This window comes from Choloepus didactylus, chromosome 4 (assembly GCF_015220235.1).
Source record: "Choloepus didactylus isolate mChoDid1 chromosome 4, mChoDid1.pri, whole genome shotgun sequence".
Taxonomy (NCBI): domain Eukaryota; kingdom Metazoa; phylum Chordata; class Mammalia; order Pilosa; family Megalonychidae; genus Choloepus; species Choloepus didactylus.
The window spans coordinates 28,701,240-28,719,457 of record NC_051310.1 but is presented as its reverse complement, the minus strand read 5'-3'; the positions used below and the strand labels follow the sequence as shown (position 1 = coordinate 28,719,457).

Here is an 18,218-nt window from a genome sequence, read left to right as displayed (position 1 = left end):
AGAAAGACTAGAAAGATGTTTTCTTTTTTCCTGATTTTTGTCTTTCTTGTTAGCTCCTGTCATTCATGAAAGCCCTGTCATAACACTAGCTGGACACAAGCTTAATGAAAAGACACTTCAGAGTCTGAATTCCAGCAAAAACATATTAAAATATCAAAATGCCCAGTTTTCAACAAAAGATTACAAAACATACAAAAAAACAGAAAGCAATGGCCCATGCAAAGGAGAAGATTAAAGCATTAGAAATCATCAGTAAGGAGGACCAGAACTGGGGCATTCCAGGCAAAGACTTTTTAAAAATGGACCTAAATACGCTCTCAAAGAACTAAAGGAAAACATGGACAAGGAACTAAAGGAAAACAATAAATGAGCACAAAGAGAATATCAATAAAGAGACTGAAATTATAAAAAGAAATCAAATAGAGCTGAAGACCACAGAAGCAAAAATTTAAAATTCCCTAGAGGAGTTCAACAGCAGATTGCAGCTGCAGAAGAAAGAATGAGTGAACATGAAGATATGGAAATTGAAATCATTCAGACTGAGAAGCAGTAAGAAGAAAGAATGAAAAAAAATGAACAGAGCATGGGAACCTGTGGGACACCACCACCTGGTTTGACACTTACCAACATGTACATTATGGGAGTCCCAGAACAAGAAGAAAGAAAGAAATAGAGAGAATATTTGAAGAAATAATGGCTAAAACCTTCCCAAACTTAATGAAATCAATGAATAAACACATCCAAGAAGTTCAACAGACCCCAAACAGGATAAATCCAAATAGAACCATACAACATATTTTAATTAAACTGTTGAATGTCAAAGATAAGGAGAGAATTCTGAAAGCCATAAGAGAGAAGCAACATGTCACATACAAGGGAGCCTCAATAAAATTAAGTGCCGATTTCTCATCAGACACCATAGGACATGAAAGCAGTGGGATGATATATCTAAAGTGCTAAAAGGGAAAAACTGCCAACCAAGAAATCTACATAAGCAAAACTGTATTTCAAAAATGAGGGACAGATTAAGACATTCTCAGATAAACAAAAACAGGAGAAGTTCATTACCACTACACCAATTCTCAAAAAAATGCCAAAAGGAGTTCTATAGGTTGAAAGGAAAGGACACTAGACAATAGATCAAAGCCACATGAAGCAATAAAGATCTCCAGTACACAGTTTGTATATGTTATTGAAGGTAAGTTGGAATCAAACCAAATGATATTGTTATAGATTCAAGATGTTAAATAGAAGCCCCATGTTAACCATAAAGAAAATATCAGAGAATATGCAAGCGCAAGGAGACCAAAAGTAAAGTACAGACTACCAGGGGCGGGGGACTGGGGAAAAATGGGAAGTGACTGCACAATGGGTGTAGGGTTTTTGTTGTTGTTGTTGTTTGGTGTAATGGGAAAGTTCTAGCAATGAAAGGTGGTGAGAGTGCCACAATCAGAGACCGTATCTGCAGCCCCTCCCCAAGAAAATGTTGTTGGTTTAGAATTTTAAAAACATAGAAGAGCATAAGGAAGAACAACCATTTATATTCTCTCCATCTAGAATTAATCAATGCTAACATCTTAGAATACATCATCTCCCACTTGAATGTAAGCTTCATGGGAGTTATTACTATTACTAATATGTTTAAACTTGAAGTTTATAGCTAAGTAAGATACATCTTGGCAATTAGTATTTCATATCAAATTCCCTGGAAACGCATATGTATTTGAAAACTTCAGATTCAGGTCTTTCTTCATTTAATTCAATATATAGTTGAATACATCTTCATTTCTATTTGCTGAATTCCTTACTCCCAAAATACTATTATACTTTTTGTTGATGTGTCTTTGCCACACATATCACTTTATCTCCAATTTCTTAATATTTTAGGATTTTTTAAATCTGAATTCACTGATTTTTATCAATCCTATTCTCTATTTCTGTAATTCAGTTTTAGTGCTATCAGTTCTACTCCTTGTTGCATAATTAATTTATTCATCCTGTAATGATATTGATTTGGTTTTGAACTGGTCTTCTTAAGTCTGGAATCTCAATTTCATATAATTCTATTTTATCACTGTATCTTTGAAATTTCATCTTCCTGAATTCATATTTCTTGATCTTGTTCTATGGAATCAGGCAATTTTGAGAAACGGTCTTCTTTTTTGAGTTTTTACTTGTTTTTGAATGAATGAAAGAATGAATGAATGAACTGGCAGGCCACATATCTTGTGGTTTATTTTTTATAATATGTGCTAAGAACATAAGAGAATTTTTTAAATACATTCTTAATTAAACTTTATTTAATTCTTTCTAAAAAGCTTGCTTTTTAATGTATGTCTGTTATCCAATGTACTTTCGTCACTAAATAGCAAGAAATATTTTAAAATGTAATTAAAAGGGAATACCAACATTTCTGAGCCAAATAGAAAGTTAAACCTAGTAACTTTCTACCCAGTATTATTATAAATATGAATTAAGAGTTTGTGATATAAAGTAGAATTGGATCCTTGAATTTTACTCATGCACAAAATTAAGCCATCAAGTTTCACAAGAAACTTGACTCCTATTTTGGATTAAAGTTTCTCAGCCTCAAACAGATGCATATCAGACAGACACAATTCACAGATAAGAAGCATTCCAGTCCACCACTGTACATCCATATGACCACTTAAACTATTAACTAACTCATCTCCACAACTCCCTTTGTATTGTCTTAAAGGACAACTATTTCCTGAAACTCCTGTTTCCAATGCTAATACTATATTCTTCTTTCAAATGTGTAAAAGCAGCATAATAAAGACATTCCAAATTATGAAAACACTATATTAGAATAAACACCATTCTATTGACTTATCAACTTCCTCAGAAAGAAATATTAATCTTTATCATTTAAAAGATCAGTAATATAACTCAATAATATAGCCCACAATTCAAGAATTTGGAAACTTTATTCACATAAGCTACATGTAAAAATTATCTGGAGACATACTATAAAGTGGTAAAGAGCAGAGATGCTGGGGCCTTGTTGCCTCAATTAGAATTCTGACTCCACCACATCCCTCCTGCATGATCTCCACCAAGCTGAGCTACTTCATCTCTCTATGCCCGTTTCCTCATCCATAAAGTGGAGATAATTACAATCACTACTTCATAGGGCTGTTGCAAAAATTAAACTTAAAACTACCTGCCATGAAATAAGTGCTCAAAAATATTAGCTAAGAGTAGCAGTGGTAATAGTACTAGTTTAATTCTTATTACTGAATGTCCTGCCTTTCTCCTATGAAAGCATATAAGTTATGAAGACTATAGTCTTCATTGATTTAACATTCAGTTTTGACTCTTTTTGCTGCAGCAACACAGAACTGATGTGTGGCATGAATTAGTTACCTGGGGGGAGAGTTGCTGAGTAAGCTTGGTACAAGGATTTCAATTCGGCTTTGTTGTTCCCTAATTATTACTATATATAGACAGTAACTCTTAAGAAGGGATAAAAATCTTTGTTTCTTGGAAAAATATGGTTTCCAAAAGAAAGCCAACGCCACTGATAATGATGAAAATGAAAAGAAATTGAAAAAGTTAAGTCATAGTTCTTGGACACTATCCAGAATTGCCAAAATTGTAAAGACTAGAGAGATGTAAACTTCTGACTTTCAAAGACCTCAACTAAGAGCTATAATATCAGATTTTACAGTGGATTATATCCATTAACAAATTCCACACTATGCTTTTTTTTTAGTTCTGCAGTGCCAAGGGTCAATTGGTACCATCACACATTCCCCATGCCCTTAGCGTGTTTGCACATGAACCTCTTTGCTAAGGTCTCACCATGTATCTCTCAATAATGTCAAAGTTCTACTGTATAAAGTTGAAGTTTTTATAAATATGGAATTAATTTGTCTATTGTTGAGTCATGATACATTCTAAAGCCAAAGGGGTTTGAACTGTTCTATTAATAAATTTTAAAATAGTGGTATAAAAACACAACACTTTTTAAAATCTATGTAAACATGTCAATTACTGAACCTATCCTATTCTAATAATTCATGCCTTCAATGAAAACTATATTCTGCTTTTACCGGCTTCTTCTTGAGAATTCCCGGTTGAGATCATCTCCAAGGCGAACTTGTTCATTGCTGAGGTCTCGGAGGGACTGATGCAAAGCATGAAGCTAATAAAGGCAAAACACAGTTATTCATTTAGGATTCTGACGAATTGTTCCATGAAGATTCACTAAAGGTAAGAATAAGATCTTATTTCTTTGCAATAATGCCCAAATTCTGTAATGGCTGAACAGAATAAAATAAGCTATTCTGACAGAAATAAAATATTTTCTTCAAAGAAAAGCAATTTTTTAAAAGCTATACATAACATTAACCATCATATACCCTATAGTACAGCAATTCTATTCCTAGTACATTCCCTACATAAGGAACGAACAAACTTTTCTGTAAGGGGCCAGAGAATAAAACTTCAGGCTTGCAGGCAATATAGTCTCTGTCACAACTACTCTACTCTGCTGTTTGCACAAAAGTAGCCATAAATAAACAAGCTTGGCTGTGTTTCAACAAAATTTTATTAGAACAGCCTACAGGTTGTAGTTTACCAACCCCTACCCCAGAGAAACTCTTGCCTACATGCACCAGGATCCATGTATGAGAATGTTTAAAACAGCACTGTTCATAATGGAAACACTGGAAACACCCAAAGTCCATCAAGAGTAGAATGGAGATAAATAAATAAATAGTAATATAATCCTCCGGTGAAATATCATACAGCAATGAAAATGAAACAAGCTACCTACACATTAGTAAGACTGAATTTCAAAAATATAACATTGAATAAATAAAGCAAGATTCAAAAGAAGACATATAGTATTCCACTAATACAATGCTTAAAGGTAGGCACCATTAAACAAGATCTAAATAGTAACACTGATAATTTTTTTTATAAAAAGCAAGAGAATGCTTACTATAAAGTCAGCATAGTGCATACCCTTGGGAAGAGAAGGACCAAAAAAAGCAGCTTTGGGAGCATGATAATTTTCTATTTCTTGTCTATATGTGTATGTATACTATATGTATATGTGTACACCATATTTCACAATAAATTTCTTTAAGTTATCTATATTTACAGAAGCAACATTTATTCATTTCAACAAATGCACACTGAGCAACTAATTGGTGTCCACTATTGTGCTGGGAAACAAGTGGCTCACAATCTAACATGGGAGACAGATATATGAACTACTAGCCTGATCCTACACTAGGGACATTAAAAAATACACAGTCACATGCAGCTAAAGGTATCATAAGATAATGCACCTAAAATAAGGAAAAACAATTTAAAAGAAAGGAATGGAATTAGCATAAGAGACCTTCCACTTAGGTTGTACCATCCTGATTTTCCAATTTTGCATATCAGAAACCATCCTTAACACCTCGTTTTCCTCATTCCACCTTCACACGAAGCCAACCAATCTTTAAGACCTTTCACTTTTATGTAATAAATAGCTCTAAATCCACCCACTTCTTCCAACTCTATTTCACAATCCTAATTCAAGTGACCATCTTCTCACACTCAGAATACAACAATATCCTAATTGGTTTGCTCACATTGACTCCATTTTTCACACTAAAGCCTGAGTGAATTTTCAAAATAATTTGACACCCCCATTATAAGGCTCTGCATAGCCTCTGACCTTCATATTTCTTTAGCCATACAACCTTCTTTAAATCGCTTATAGGTGCTATCTTCCCTCCTGTTATATCCTGCATGAATCTTACTCAATGTTCAGGTCTCAGCTCAATTGCCTTTCTTCACGGAAGTCTACCCTGACTAGGGCAAGTCCCTCAATCATATATTCCCACAGTCTTATTCTTCCTTCAATTATAGTATGCATCTCAGTTTGTAATTATAGGTGTATTTATGTAATTATCTGATTAATACCTAGCACCCCTCTATATTATACGCTCCATGAAAACAAAGTCATGTCTACTTTTGCTCATCACTGTTTCCAAGCACCAGCACCGTCCCTGGCACAGAGGCATTAAATAAACAGAATGAGAGTAAATGAGTAAATGTAAGATACTGTTCTTGTTCTAGGTTTAATCACATAGCCGTGCTAGCATATCAGCAACTATCAAAAAATAACACATTCAAGGAAAAGTTTCTACAAAGCATTTTCTAATGTATTTGTGCTCTTATCGTATGCTAATCTACAAATCTGCAGCCATAGATGAATATCTTAAAACTGTTAAAGCAGAGATGTCAAGGTCAGAAAACTCCCCTAGCCTTTTCTAATTAATTTAGCTGTCCAAAGCAATAAAGGAAAAATTTCAGCTCTCGCAGGGCAGTTTAAAGATGCAGGAAAAGAAATATGTCCATAAAACTAACACTTCAGAAATCTTTAGTGAATAGAGAAAAGTATGCAATTTCTAATGTAATGGTTCCATCAGTGATTCAACATTAAGAAAAACACTAATGTTGGAAAAGCGATAAGTCAGCCACACAACAAAACAACTTTTCATACTAAACCAAACTTAGCAAAATAGAAAATAGCTGACTAAGCAGGGCTTACAGAAGAGTGAGTCACCTGACAAGCAAACAAAACATGTCCAACTAAAATCACTTTTAAATGTTCTGCAAGATATAACCCTCCACAATGAAATTCAAAATAAATATATGATGAAAATCAGTATAATGAAAATAAATACTTTACTTAGCTTTTTTGTTTGTTTGTTTGTTTGTTTTTGAGGAGGAAAAGAAGAGTAGTAGCAGTCCAAATGTACTGGTGATTAAGCTCTTGGCTGAAATACAGCCATAAACTCAAGGGTTAGTCATTTGTATAGAAATGTAAGGCAATGCTTGCATAAATATACAGAATGGTACAAAGTACCTGGCCCATGTCATCAGTCTCCTTAACAAACCGGACACTTGCTGCTCTGGACCTCATTCGTTTAGTATCCTGTAAGTCCCTGTAGTCCTTCAGTGGTGAGGTAGGTGGGAAACGGTGGCTCTCTTTATAATTGAAAGGAATTTTAAAAACCACATGAGACAAGACAATCTAAAATTTTACTCACTACATGCATGCTGGACATAGATAAATACACACACTTTAAGCCAGACTACCTCCCCAGTATTCTGTTCTGGCCATAAATAAAGTCCCACAAAACTGGCATTAATCTTGCTCTTAAAGTGAGTAAAATGAACAACAGACATAACCTGGAAACAGAACAAATCAAAAGTTCCACTTAGCTATTCCTTCAAAGAAACAACATGATCTTATTTTCCCTTATATAAAATAATTAAATAGCTAAATAAAATTAACTTTTATCTGACTCCTTAAAATGTAATACCATTAAACAGAATTTTTCAAATAAATTAGTTAAACTAAGATCTGAGCAGTGTTTAAAAATCAATAAAAACTACATAAAATGAATAACTGATTTAGTCCAATTTTTAATCATTATTATAATGGTCAACAGCAATATTAACAAGTGAGGTACATCACTCATCTAAATAGCCTCTCTTCACTGCAGACTTGTAAGTCTTTTTTATTCAAACATAAACCTTAGTGCAACAGTAAAGTACAAGTAAATTAAGTACAGGCAAACTTATTACTGTCATGTTTAATCTAGCCATTGAAATCTACCTGCATGCCAACGCTAAAATTCACCTGCTCTTAACAAGTGTCATAGGATATTTTATAATCAGACAATTGGAAAACTACTAAGCTAGGACAAGACTTCACACCCAGAAAGTATACCACATAGCAAATTTTATTTGTGTGTTTGTTTTGAATCTTTGGTGGTAAACTATTTAAATCCATGTTTTGGCAAATAAAGCTCTATGGGTCTATGGAGTCTAAGAAAAACAAACCTAATAGACTCCAAATAGCAAAGTCCCATTTAGTGTATTTAAAAATATGTACTATAAAATCTTTCCTATCCTTAACAACTGCATCACTGCATCTTTTAACACCTCATTTATACAGTTCCATGTACAGGTTGTGTTTTTGTAAAGATTAAATGTATTCAATATGTGCTTCAGAAATATTAAAAAAAAAAAAAAAAAAAAGAGTTTTGAGAACATCTGAAGAGTTTACCTGCTGCAGTGCCACCATCGAGGTCACTTGCACTCAGACTTGTAACAGAAATACTTCTCCCTCCTGAGTTTCTCAACAAACGTTGACTCCGCAATTGGCCTATTGATGTTCCAAGCTTTCTTTTAACTAAAGAATTAAGGGAGTTTATTCATTTTAAACAATTTCCAAATACAAACAGACTGGATATTTAAAAAGTTACCTCTGAAATATCTTGGTTCCCAAAGAAAAAATGTATCAAAGAAAAATTTTAACTAAGTCATGTTAGGAAATACAAAAAGAGTAACATAAATATTTTAAGAACCAATAACATCTGGTTTTAAATGGCATCTGTCACTACCTATTTCATCTTTCTTTTGCTAGAGTGTGGAAGAGATGCCTACTATATAAGGGCTTACAAAACCAGATTGGCAATGTCTAACTGATGGGCCACTCAGGCTTAGAAATATAAAAAGGGCAACATATCTGAAAGAAGGGAGAAAATCTTTCTCTTTTCTAAAAATTTCTTCAGAAATCCCACACCCCTACCAAACAGAAAATTAATCACCTGTACTAGTGACTGCTGCTTTTGAAACAATGTCCACTGCCCAACTTTAAGACATCAGAAACATTTCTTTCATTCATTCAAAGGCTGCAAATCTGAGAAAACTGTGGGGTAGGATGTCAGCCTGTCAATACATACTAAGGATTACAATTGTCCAAATATTCTCTCCAGATTATGAGGGAATGAGCCATCAGGGAATATGAGACAACGCCTTTTTAGATTTAAAGAACTACACAAAATAAGAACATGCCAAATACTAAAAATAATGGCTAGAGCTATACACAACTATAGATCCGAGAAGAAGATTCGAGTTGGACCCAAGGAAACAAAAAGTAAAGCTGAAGAAAATCCACTCACCCTGAAACGCTGGGAAAACTTGGGTCTAGATCTCTTATCCAAGGATAAATAAAGAAAAAATAATAAAAATAATGCATGGACCTATAGAACAAGCCACCTATAACTCTTTAAAAGGAATGACAAAACAAAACAATTAATTGAGAAGATAGGTTTGCCTAAATTCAGCCTGGGTTGAGGTAGAACACCACCTTCCATGGAGAGACCAAGTTGGTTTCCTTGGGAAAATGTGCAGAAAGAAAGCAGCCTCACTTGAAAGCAAAACACAGAGCCACAAAGAGGAAAATCTTTTTTTCATTTTGGTTGTTCAGATTTAGCTATTCTGGGAAGTCAAACAGTCTGGGTTAAAAGAAGCAGAGCTAGAATTTCAAAAATCAACCCATTGGCTCCCATAATTTCAAAAAAGAGGCCAATATTTCTGCATCCCTCTGTCACCAGCAGTTGGAACTGCTGCAATACCATGCTGCCTAAGTGTTCACCAGCCATAGGACCCAAAGAATCAATCCAGGAAAACACACAGATGAGGGCAAGGAGAGCCAAGGTCTACTTTGAGAGTAAATTATATATAAGTTAAATAAAACTGTATCTAAGTAGACCAGAGGTCTTACATAGTGAACACAAAGATGTACATCTGTAATCTATAACAAAAGGCTCAGAATAAAATTAAACAATGTTAAAGTTTAAAAGCTCAAATCCAAACAGTGACATAAGAAAAGGACGTAAAGTGACTTAAATCACACAAGTTAATGACAAAACCAGAACATAAAACCAGCTCCTTTGGACTCTTTCTATGTTTATTGTTACTGTTCACATCTTTCAAGCAAGGCCAAATGTCAGGTTTTGGAAGCAAAGTCAATTGTCATTTCGTATTATTGCTTCTTTTTGAAAGTATTTTGTCTTATTTAGCTCTATCTCTATTTTAAGATTTTCTTTGACTTTGATTTTTTTTAATTTTTTTATTAAGATGTATTCACATACCATACAATCATCCAATGACTTTGATTTTTACTAAGATATGTCTGTGTGGAGTTCTTTGTACTTATCCTGCTTTTTGTCCACACACAGACATCATACAATCTGTGGTTTAACCCCTTTATGTGTTGTAAATTCTCAGCTAACATCTCTTCAAGCATTGTTTCTGCCCCATTCTCTCTCTGCTCCCCTTCTAGAACTCCACTTACATTTAGGTTATACCCTTTTATTTTTTTCACCATTTTCCTGTTATTTATTTGTGTGTGAACTTTAACATATATTCATAACACTGATAACTTTCAAAGTACGATTTAAAAAGTACCTAGAGAACAAATTTCAAAGAATGTCATGGGTCACAGTTCCACAACTTCAGTTATTTCCATTATTGTAAAATATAACACATACAGAAAGGTGTTAATTTTCAATGTACAGCTCAATAAGCAGTTATATAGGTGATTTCAAAAACTGTTATGGGTTACAATTCCACAGTTTCAGTTCTTTCCTTATTATGCAACATGGGGTATATACAGGAAGGTGAAGACTTTCAAAGCACAATTCAACAAGTAGCTATAGAGCAAATCTCAAAGGATGTTATAGGTTACAGTTGCACCATGTCATTTATCATCTTCCAGCTATTCCAACACCCCAGCATCTAAAAATAAACACATATTTATATAAAGCTTCAATATTCATAGACCTTTGTTAAGTCTTCTCCTATTTATTGCCACCCCTTCCTCTCACTTAATCTCTTTATCTTCAGGGGTATCTAGGCAGTGAGCACCTAACTTGTTCATATTGAAAAAGGGTGTCAACAGTATGGGGAAGGGGGCTGCATCTGATTATTTTTCTTAAAGAGGCTGCTGCTTCTGGGTTTTAGGACTTGTCTAGCATAGGAATACTCTGGTGGATTTAAGTTTCTGAGAGACAAAACTTAGTGAGTGAATATTGTATAGAATCTCACATAGGGACCTAGGTATTTGGGAACTACTTTTGGTAAGGGCATGGCATACTGTGGCCATTGGGAATGTCTAGTTGGGGCTTGCATAAGAGAACCTCCAGGATAGCCTCTTTACTCTGTTTGGGATCTCTCAGCCACTGTGACCTCAGCTTGTTACCTTTCTTTTATCCCTCTTTTGGTCAAGTATGCATTTTCAATCCCTCACTAACAGGGCCTAGCTCATTCCTGGGAGTCATGTCCCATGTCACTGGGGAGATTCATTCCCCTGGGACTCATGTCCCTCATGGGGGGGAGGTTAATGAATTTATTTGCCGAGTTGGGTTTAGAGAGAAAAATGCCACATTTGAGCAACAAAAGAGGTTCCCTGGACATGGCCCTTAGGCATAATTACAGGAGGGCTCAGCCTCCCATTTACAACGCTAAGTTTCACAAGAGCAAGCCTCAAGTCAAGGGCTTGATTTATTAAGTAGTAGGTTCCTAATTTCACTTAATATATATTCTGTCCCAAGATAAACAATCACTTTCTTACATTATCTTGACTTAGTTGTAGAATCATCATCACTGTCAACTTTAAACAATTATCATAACATAATACATCCCAGAGCTATTTTCAGCTGCTAAGTATTCATCCCTAGTATTACTGTTGGTAAGATATTCCTATTAAATACAGTCTTGAATATGTAATAGGTAGTTTTTCCATATGCCACTCTGTTGTTAACACTCTGCACCATTGTCATACCTTATAAGTATATCATGCTAACAATTATTTATGTTTATAGTGCTATTTTGTGGGTTACATGCCTTTAAACAACAATTTATGAACATGTTCACCTTAAGTGCTTCAATGATACTTATGATCTCATTAACGAACCACAGTCACACCTGACCATTCCCATTACCATTAAGTTCTCCATCATTATCATATCTGTACACATTAGATTATCATTCCCCCCTCACTAGCCTCTGTCTATCTCTAGGTCCCCCATATCCTACATTAAAAGACACTTATTTTACATTTTTCACAGAGTTCATATTAGTAGTAACATACAATATCTCTCCTTTTGTGCCTGGCTTATTTCACTCAGCATTATGTCTTTAAGGTTCATCCATGTTGTCATATGTTTCACAACCTCATTCCTTCTTTCTGCTGTGTACTATTCCATCATATGTATTTACCATATTTGTTTATCCACTCATCTGCTGAAGGACATTTGGATTGTTTCCATCTCTTGGCAATTGTGAACAATGCTGCTAAAAACATTGGCGTGCAAATAACTGTTCGTGTCACGGCTTTCAGATCTTCTGGATATATACTAAGAAGTGAAATGGCTGGATCATAGGGTAAGTTGATATCTAGTTTTCTGAGGAACAGCCAAACTGTCATTCACAGTGGCTGTACCATTATACAGTCCCACCAGCAATGAATAAGAGTTCTAATTTCTCCACATCCTCTCCAGCACTTGTAATTTCCTGTTTGTTTAATGGCAGTCATTTTTATTGGTATGAGATAATATCTCATTGTGGTCTTGATTTCCATCTCTCTAATAGCTAGTGAGGATGAACATTTTTTCATGTTTTTTTTTTAGAATTTGTATTTCCTTCTCAGAGAAATGTCTTTTCATGTCTTTTGCCCATTTTATAATTGGGCTGTTTGTACTATTGTTGTTGAGTTGTAGGACTTCACTATAAATGCAAGATATCTGTCTCTTATCACATACATGGTCTCCAAATATTTTCTCCAATTGGATTGCCTACCTCTCCACCTTTTTGACAAATTCTTTTGAGGTGCAGAAAATTTTGATTTTGAGGATTCCCATTTATCTATTTTTTCTTTCATTGCTTGTGCTTTGGGTGTAAGGTCTAAGAAGCAACCTCCTAATACTAGGTCTTGAAGATGATTCCCTGCATTATCTTCTAGGAGTTTTATGATACTGTCTTTTATGTTGAGGTTTTTGATCCACTTTGAGTTATTTTTTGTACAGGGTGTGAGATAGGGGTCCTCTTTCATTCTTTTTGATATGGATATCCAATTCTCCATGCTCCAATTGTTTTAGAGACTGTTCTATCCCAGTTCAGTGGCTATAGGGGTCTTACCAAAATCAGTCAATCATAGAACTGGGGGTCTATTTCCAAATTCTCAATTCTATTCCATTGATCAACATTTCTATCTTTGTGTCAATACCACGCTGTTTTGACTACTATTGCTTTATAGTAGGCTACAATATCAGGAAGTGTAAGTCCTCCCATTTTGTTTTTCTTTTTTAGGATGCTTTAAGCAATTTCAGGCCCCTTTCCCTTCCAAATAAATTTGATAACTAGCTTTTCCAAGTCTGAAAAGTAAGCTGTTGGAATTTTGATTGGAATTGCATTGAATCTGTAGATCAGTTTGGGTAAGACTGACATCTTAATGACATTTAGCCTTCCCATCCATGAACATGGAATATGTTTCCATCTCTTTAGGTCCCCTTTTATTTCTTTTAGTATTATGTAATTTTCTGTGTAGAGGTCATTTACATACTTGGTAAAGTGTATTCCTAGGCACATAATTTTTTTAGTTGCTACTGCGAATGGAATCTGTTTCTTGAGTATCTCTTCAGTTAAGTCATTTCTGTGTATAGGAACATTACTGACTTGTGTGCACTGATCTTGTATACCGCCACTTTGCTGAATTTATTTATTAGTTCAAGAAGCCGTGTCATCAATTTCTCAGGGTTTTCCAAATATACGATCATGTCATCTGCAAATAATGACAGTTTTACTTCTTCCTTTCCAGTTTGGATGCCTTTTATTTCTTTGTCTTACCAGATTGATCTGACTAGAACTTCTAGCACAATGTTGAATAACAGGGGTGACAGCAGGCATCCTTGTCTTGTTCCTGATCTTAGAGGGAAGGCTTTCAGTCTCTCGCCATTGACTGCTATGCTTGCTGGGGATTTTTTATATATGCCCTTTTATCATATTGAGGAAGTTTTCTTCAATATCTACTTTTTTAAGTGTTTTTATCAAAAAAAAAAGGATGTTGAATTTTGTCAAAAGCTTTTTCAGCATCTATTGAGATCATCATTTGATTTTTCCCTTTTGATTTGACAACATGCTATATTACATTGATAGATTTTCTTATGTTGAACCACCCCTTGCATGCCTGGGATGAACCCCACTTGGCCATGGTGTATATGATTTTTTTTAATGTGTCTTTGGATTCAATTTGCAAGTATTTTGTTGAGAATTTTTCAATCTATATCCATTAGGGAGATTAGCCTGCAGTTTTCCTTTCTTATAACACCTTTATCTGGTTTTCATATTAGAGTGATGTTGGCTTCATAAAATGAGTTAGGTAGTATTCCATTTTCTTCAATTTTTTTTTGTAAGAGTTACAGTAGGAATGGTGTCAGTTCTTTTTGAGAGTTTGGAAAAATTCCCCTGTGGAGCCATCTGGCCCTGGGCTTTTTATTTGTAGGAAGCTTTTTGATTGACTGGATCTCTTTGCTTGTGACTGGTTTGTTGAAGTCTTCTATTTCTTCTCTGATCAGTCTATGTGTTTCCAGGAAATTATCCAATTCCTCTAAATTATCTAGTTTTGTTGGCATGCAATTGTTCATAGTACCCTCTATAACTTTTTTCAGATTTCTATGGGACCCACAGTAATGTCCCCCCCTCATTTATTATTTTGCTTATTTGGGTCTTCTCTCTTTTTTGTTTTTGTCAGTCTAGCTAGGGGCTTGTTCAATCCTGTTGATCTTCTCAAAGAACCAACTTTTGGTTTTATTTATTCTCTCTATTGTTTTTTCATTCTCCATTATCATTTATTTCCACTTTAATCCTTCCTATTTCTTTTCTTCTGCTTGCTTTAGGATTAGTTTGCTAATCATTTTCTAACTTCCTCAGTTGATCCATTAATTCTTGATTTTAGCTCTTTCTTCCTTTTTTAATGTAGGCATTTAGAACTATAAATTTCTCCCTCAAAACCACCTTCACTGCATCCCATAAGCTTTGAAATGTTGTTTTCCTGTTTCATTCATCTCTAGATACTTAGCAATTTCTCTTGCAATTTCTGCTTTGACCAATTCATTGTTCAGGAGTGTGTTGTTTAACCTCCAGATAGTTGTGCATGTTCTAGGTCTTTGATGGTTATTAACTTCTAGTTGCATTCCATTGTGGTCAGAGGATGTGCTTTGAAGAATTTCAATCTTTTTAAATTTATTCAGGCTTATTTTATGCCCTAGCAAATGATCTACCCTGGAGAAAGTTCCATGAGTACTAGAGAAAAATGTACATCCTGGTAATTTGGGATGTAACGCTCTATATATGTCTGTTAAGTCTAATTCATTTATCACATTGTTTAAGTTATTAATTTCTTTACTGGTCTTCTGGTTCATATATCTATAGGAGAGAGTGGGGTACTAAAGTCTCCCATGATTATTGTAGAAACATCTATTGCTTCCTTCAGTTTTGCCAATGTTCATCTCATGTACTTTGGAACACCTTGCTTGGGTGCATAAACATTTATAATTGTTATCTCTTCTTAGTGATTGTCCTTTTAGTAGTGTAAGTGTCTTTCTTTGTCTCTTATAATATCCTTGCATTTAAAGTCTATTTTACATTTCATTAGTATTGCTACCCCTCCTTTCTTTTGACTATAGCTTGTATGGAACATTTTTTTCCATCCTTTCACTTCAATCACTTTGTGTCACTGGGTCTAAGATGAGTCTCTTGTAAACAAAATATTGATGTTTCAGATTTTTTAATCCATTCTGCCAATCTATATGTTTTAATTGGGGATTTTAATCCATTCACATTCAATGTCACTACTGTGAAGGAAGCTCTAGAATCAGCTATCTTATTCTTTGATTTTTATTTGCCAGATATTTTTTTCTCTCTATTTCCTGTAAGTTACCCTTATTAACACTCTTCAGTTCTGTGCCCTTCCACGAGCCCCTCTCTTCTGTCTTTTTTTCACAACCGGTAGAGCTCCCTTTAGTATTTCTTATAGAGAAGGTCTCTTGTTAACAAATTCTCTTAGCATTTATTTCTGAAAATTTTAAGCTCTCCCTCAATTTTGAAGGAGAGCTTTGCTGGATAAAGAATTCTTGGCTGACAATTTTTCTCTTTCAGAATTTTTAATATGTCATACCACTGCCTTCTCGCCTACATGGTGGCTGCTGAGTAGTCACTACTTAGTCTTACGTTTTTACCTTGTATGTGGTCAATCACTTTTCCCTTGCTGCTTTCAGAACTTTCTCTTTCTTTTCAGCATGTGACAATCTGATCAGAATATGTCTCATAGTGGGTTCATTTCGATTTGTTCTATTTGGAGTTCATTGGGCATCTTTGATTTGCATATTTATGTCATTTAGAAATGTTGGGAAATTTTCCCCAACAATGTCTTTGAATACTCTTCCTAGCCCTTTATTCTGCTCTTCACCTTCTGGAACACCAATAATTCTTATATTTGTGTGCTTCATGTTGTCCATCATTTCCCTGAGATCCATTTCAAATTTTTGTTTTTTTTTTCACCATTGGTTCTTCTGTGCTTTCACTTTCCATCATCTGTCCTCAAGTTTGCTAATTCATTCCCCTGCCTCTTCAAATCTCCTATTATGTGTCTCAAGAATATCTTTAACTTGATCAATAGTGTCTTTTATTTCCATAAGATCCACTATTTTTTATTTACTCTTGCCAATTATTCTTTACGCTCTTCTAGAGTCTTTTTCATGTCCTTTATATCCTGAGCCATGACATTGGTGCTTGTGTATATTTCACTGATTAATTGCTTCAAGTTCTGGGTCTCCTCTGGCTTTTTAATTTGGACGTTTGAGTTATCCATATCTTAGGGTTTCTTCATATATTTTATAATTTTCTGTTGTTTTGGCCTCTTGGCATTTGTTTATCTTGATAGGGTTCTTTTAGGATATACAGGATTATTTGCACATTCATCTATAATTTGGCAGAGCTACAGCTTTGTGGAGTGCACTTTCCCTGGCCTACCAGCAGATGGAGCTCTTGAGCCACCTCTTACCCTCAAGCCAGTTCTCCTTCAACTTCGTCTATCACTGAGTGGGGGTACAAATCATGTGGAAATCTAATCAGTGCACCAATTTCCCATGTGCACTGCAGGCTGCCAGCCCTTTGGGTTGGGGACATGCCCTGCAGTTTAGCAGGGAGTCCACTCCAGGACACAGTGATCCTGGTCATTCCCAGGGCTATGAGTGGAGTACTCTGGGGCTGCAGAGCTGCATGTCTCACCTTCCAGCTCAGATGCCTCATGGTCCCTGTCTGCTGTGCAGCCGTGACTCCCTGGGATTGGGGAGGGCTCCTGGCACTACCACGAGGTGCCCCTGCCTCTCGGCTGTGCACAATGTGGGCTTCCATGGAGGAAGAGTAGATGCTGTCTCAAGCCCACTGAATCCCAAATTCCCTCAAGGAAGCTCTTGGTCACGGGACTGTGAAGGGTCTCCACCCCAGCCAACTGCAAAGATGGCTGCACAGGGCATGGAAAGCTGCCCCTCTCTGTGCTTGTCTGCCTGCTCCAACCACCAGTCCCTGGCACAGGGGCTCTCAGTCGTGAGTCCAAGATGGTCTATCACCCAAGCCAAGTGCTAGGAAGATGCCTGGGGTGTGGAAGGCTGCTCCCCTCGGCACTCATCAGCCAGCTCCAACTGCCCACTCCCTGGCAGCATGCCAGGCCACTCACCAGTCTTAAACACAGTCTCTTGGCTTCTCCAAGTACACACTTACTATGAGTGTAGAAGTCCCTGTCAAGCTGGTGGAACCCTGGAATTGCCGTTCTGCAGTGCTTTCTGTCCCTTATCTAGTGTTTTTCATGGAGGAGAATTTTTCTTTGTCTCTCCTAATCCGCCATCTTCCAGGTTATACCCTTTTTACAAATATCTACATCTTCTGTGCTCTTTTCTGTATTTTTTATCCTTTCATTTCTCAATTTTTCTTTTTGGTTATTTATGCTGGCCAAACATTCAATTTATTAATTCTTTCCAAATATATACAAGCTGGTGATAAACCTATCCATTGAGGTTTCTTTTTTAAAAATTTCATATATAAAATTTTTCAGTTTCTGGATCATACATTTGGTCCCTTTTAGACTTCAAAATTTTATGCCAGAATTTTCTATCTTGTCTTTTAATTTCTTAAACGTATCAGGCATAGCTATATTACACTCCTATGTATGATTCTATTGTCTGGTTTTTTTTGCCCTTGGTTATTAATCACCTCTTGTATTCTCTTAAGCCTGAGTATTCTTTATCATGTTCTAGACATGGTACATAAAAAACTGT

The 18,218-nt window shown here is 35.5% G+C and overlaps 1 protein-coding gene across 5 annotated transcripts in view; it reads right to left on the bottom strand.

Annotated features, from left to right (window-relative positions):
• Positions 1-18,218, bottom strand: part of CEP128 (centrosomal protein 128) — a 632,097-nt gene that overhangs the window by 544,412 nt on the left and 69,467 nt on the right. For 2 of the 5 annotated variants that reach the window (XM_037832155.1, XM_037832156.1), the window contains exons 3-5: positions 8,105-8,230; positions 6,896-7,017; positions 4,077-4,168 (exon numbers count right to left, since the gene is read on the bottom strand). In XM_037832155.1, coding sequence (XP_037688083.1) covers positions 4,077-4,168; positions 6,896-6,952 — 149 coding nt within the window. In that variant the 5' untranslated portion in view covers positions 6,953-7,017; positions 8,105-8,230. The remainder of the gene's footprint in view (positions 1-4,076; positions 4,169-6,895; positions 7,018-8,104; positions 8,231-18,218) is intronic. The other 3 variants (XM_037832153.1, XM_037832154.1, XM_037832157.1) reach the window with 2 other exon arrangements.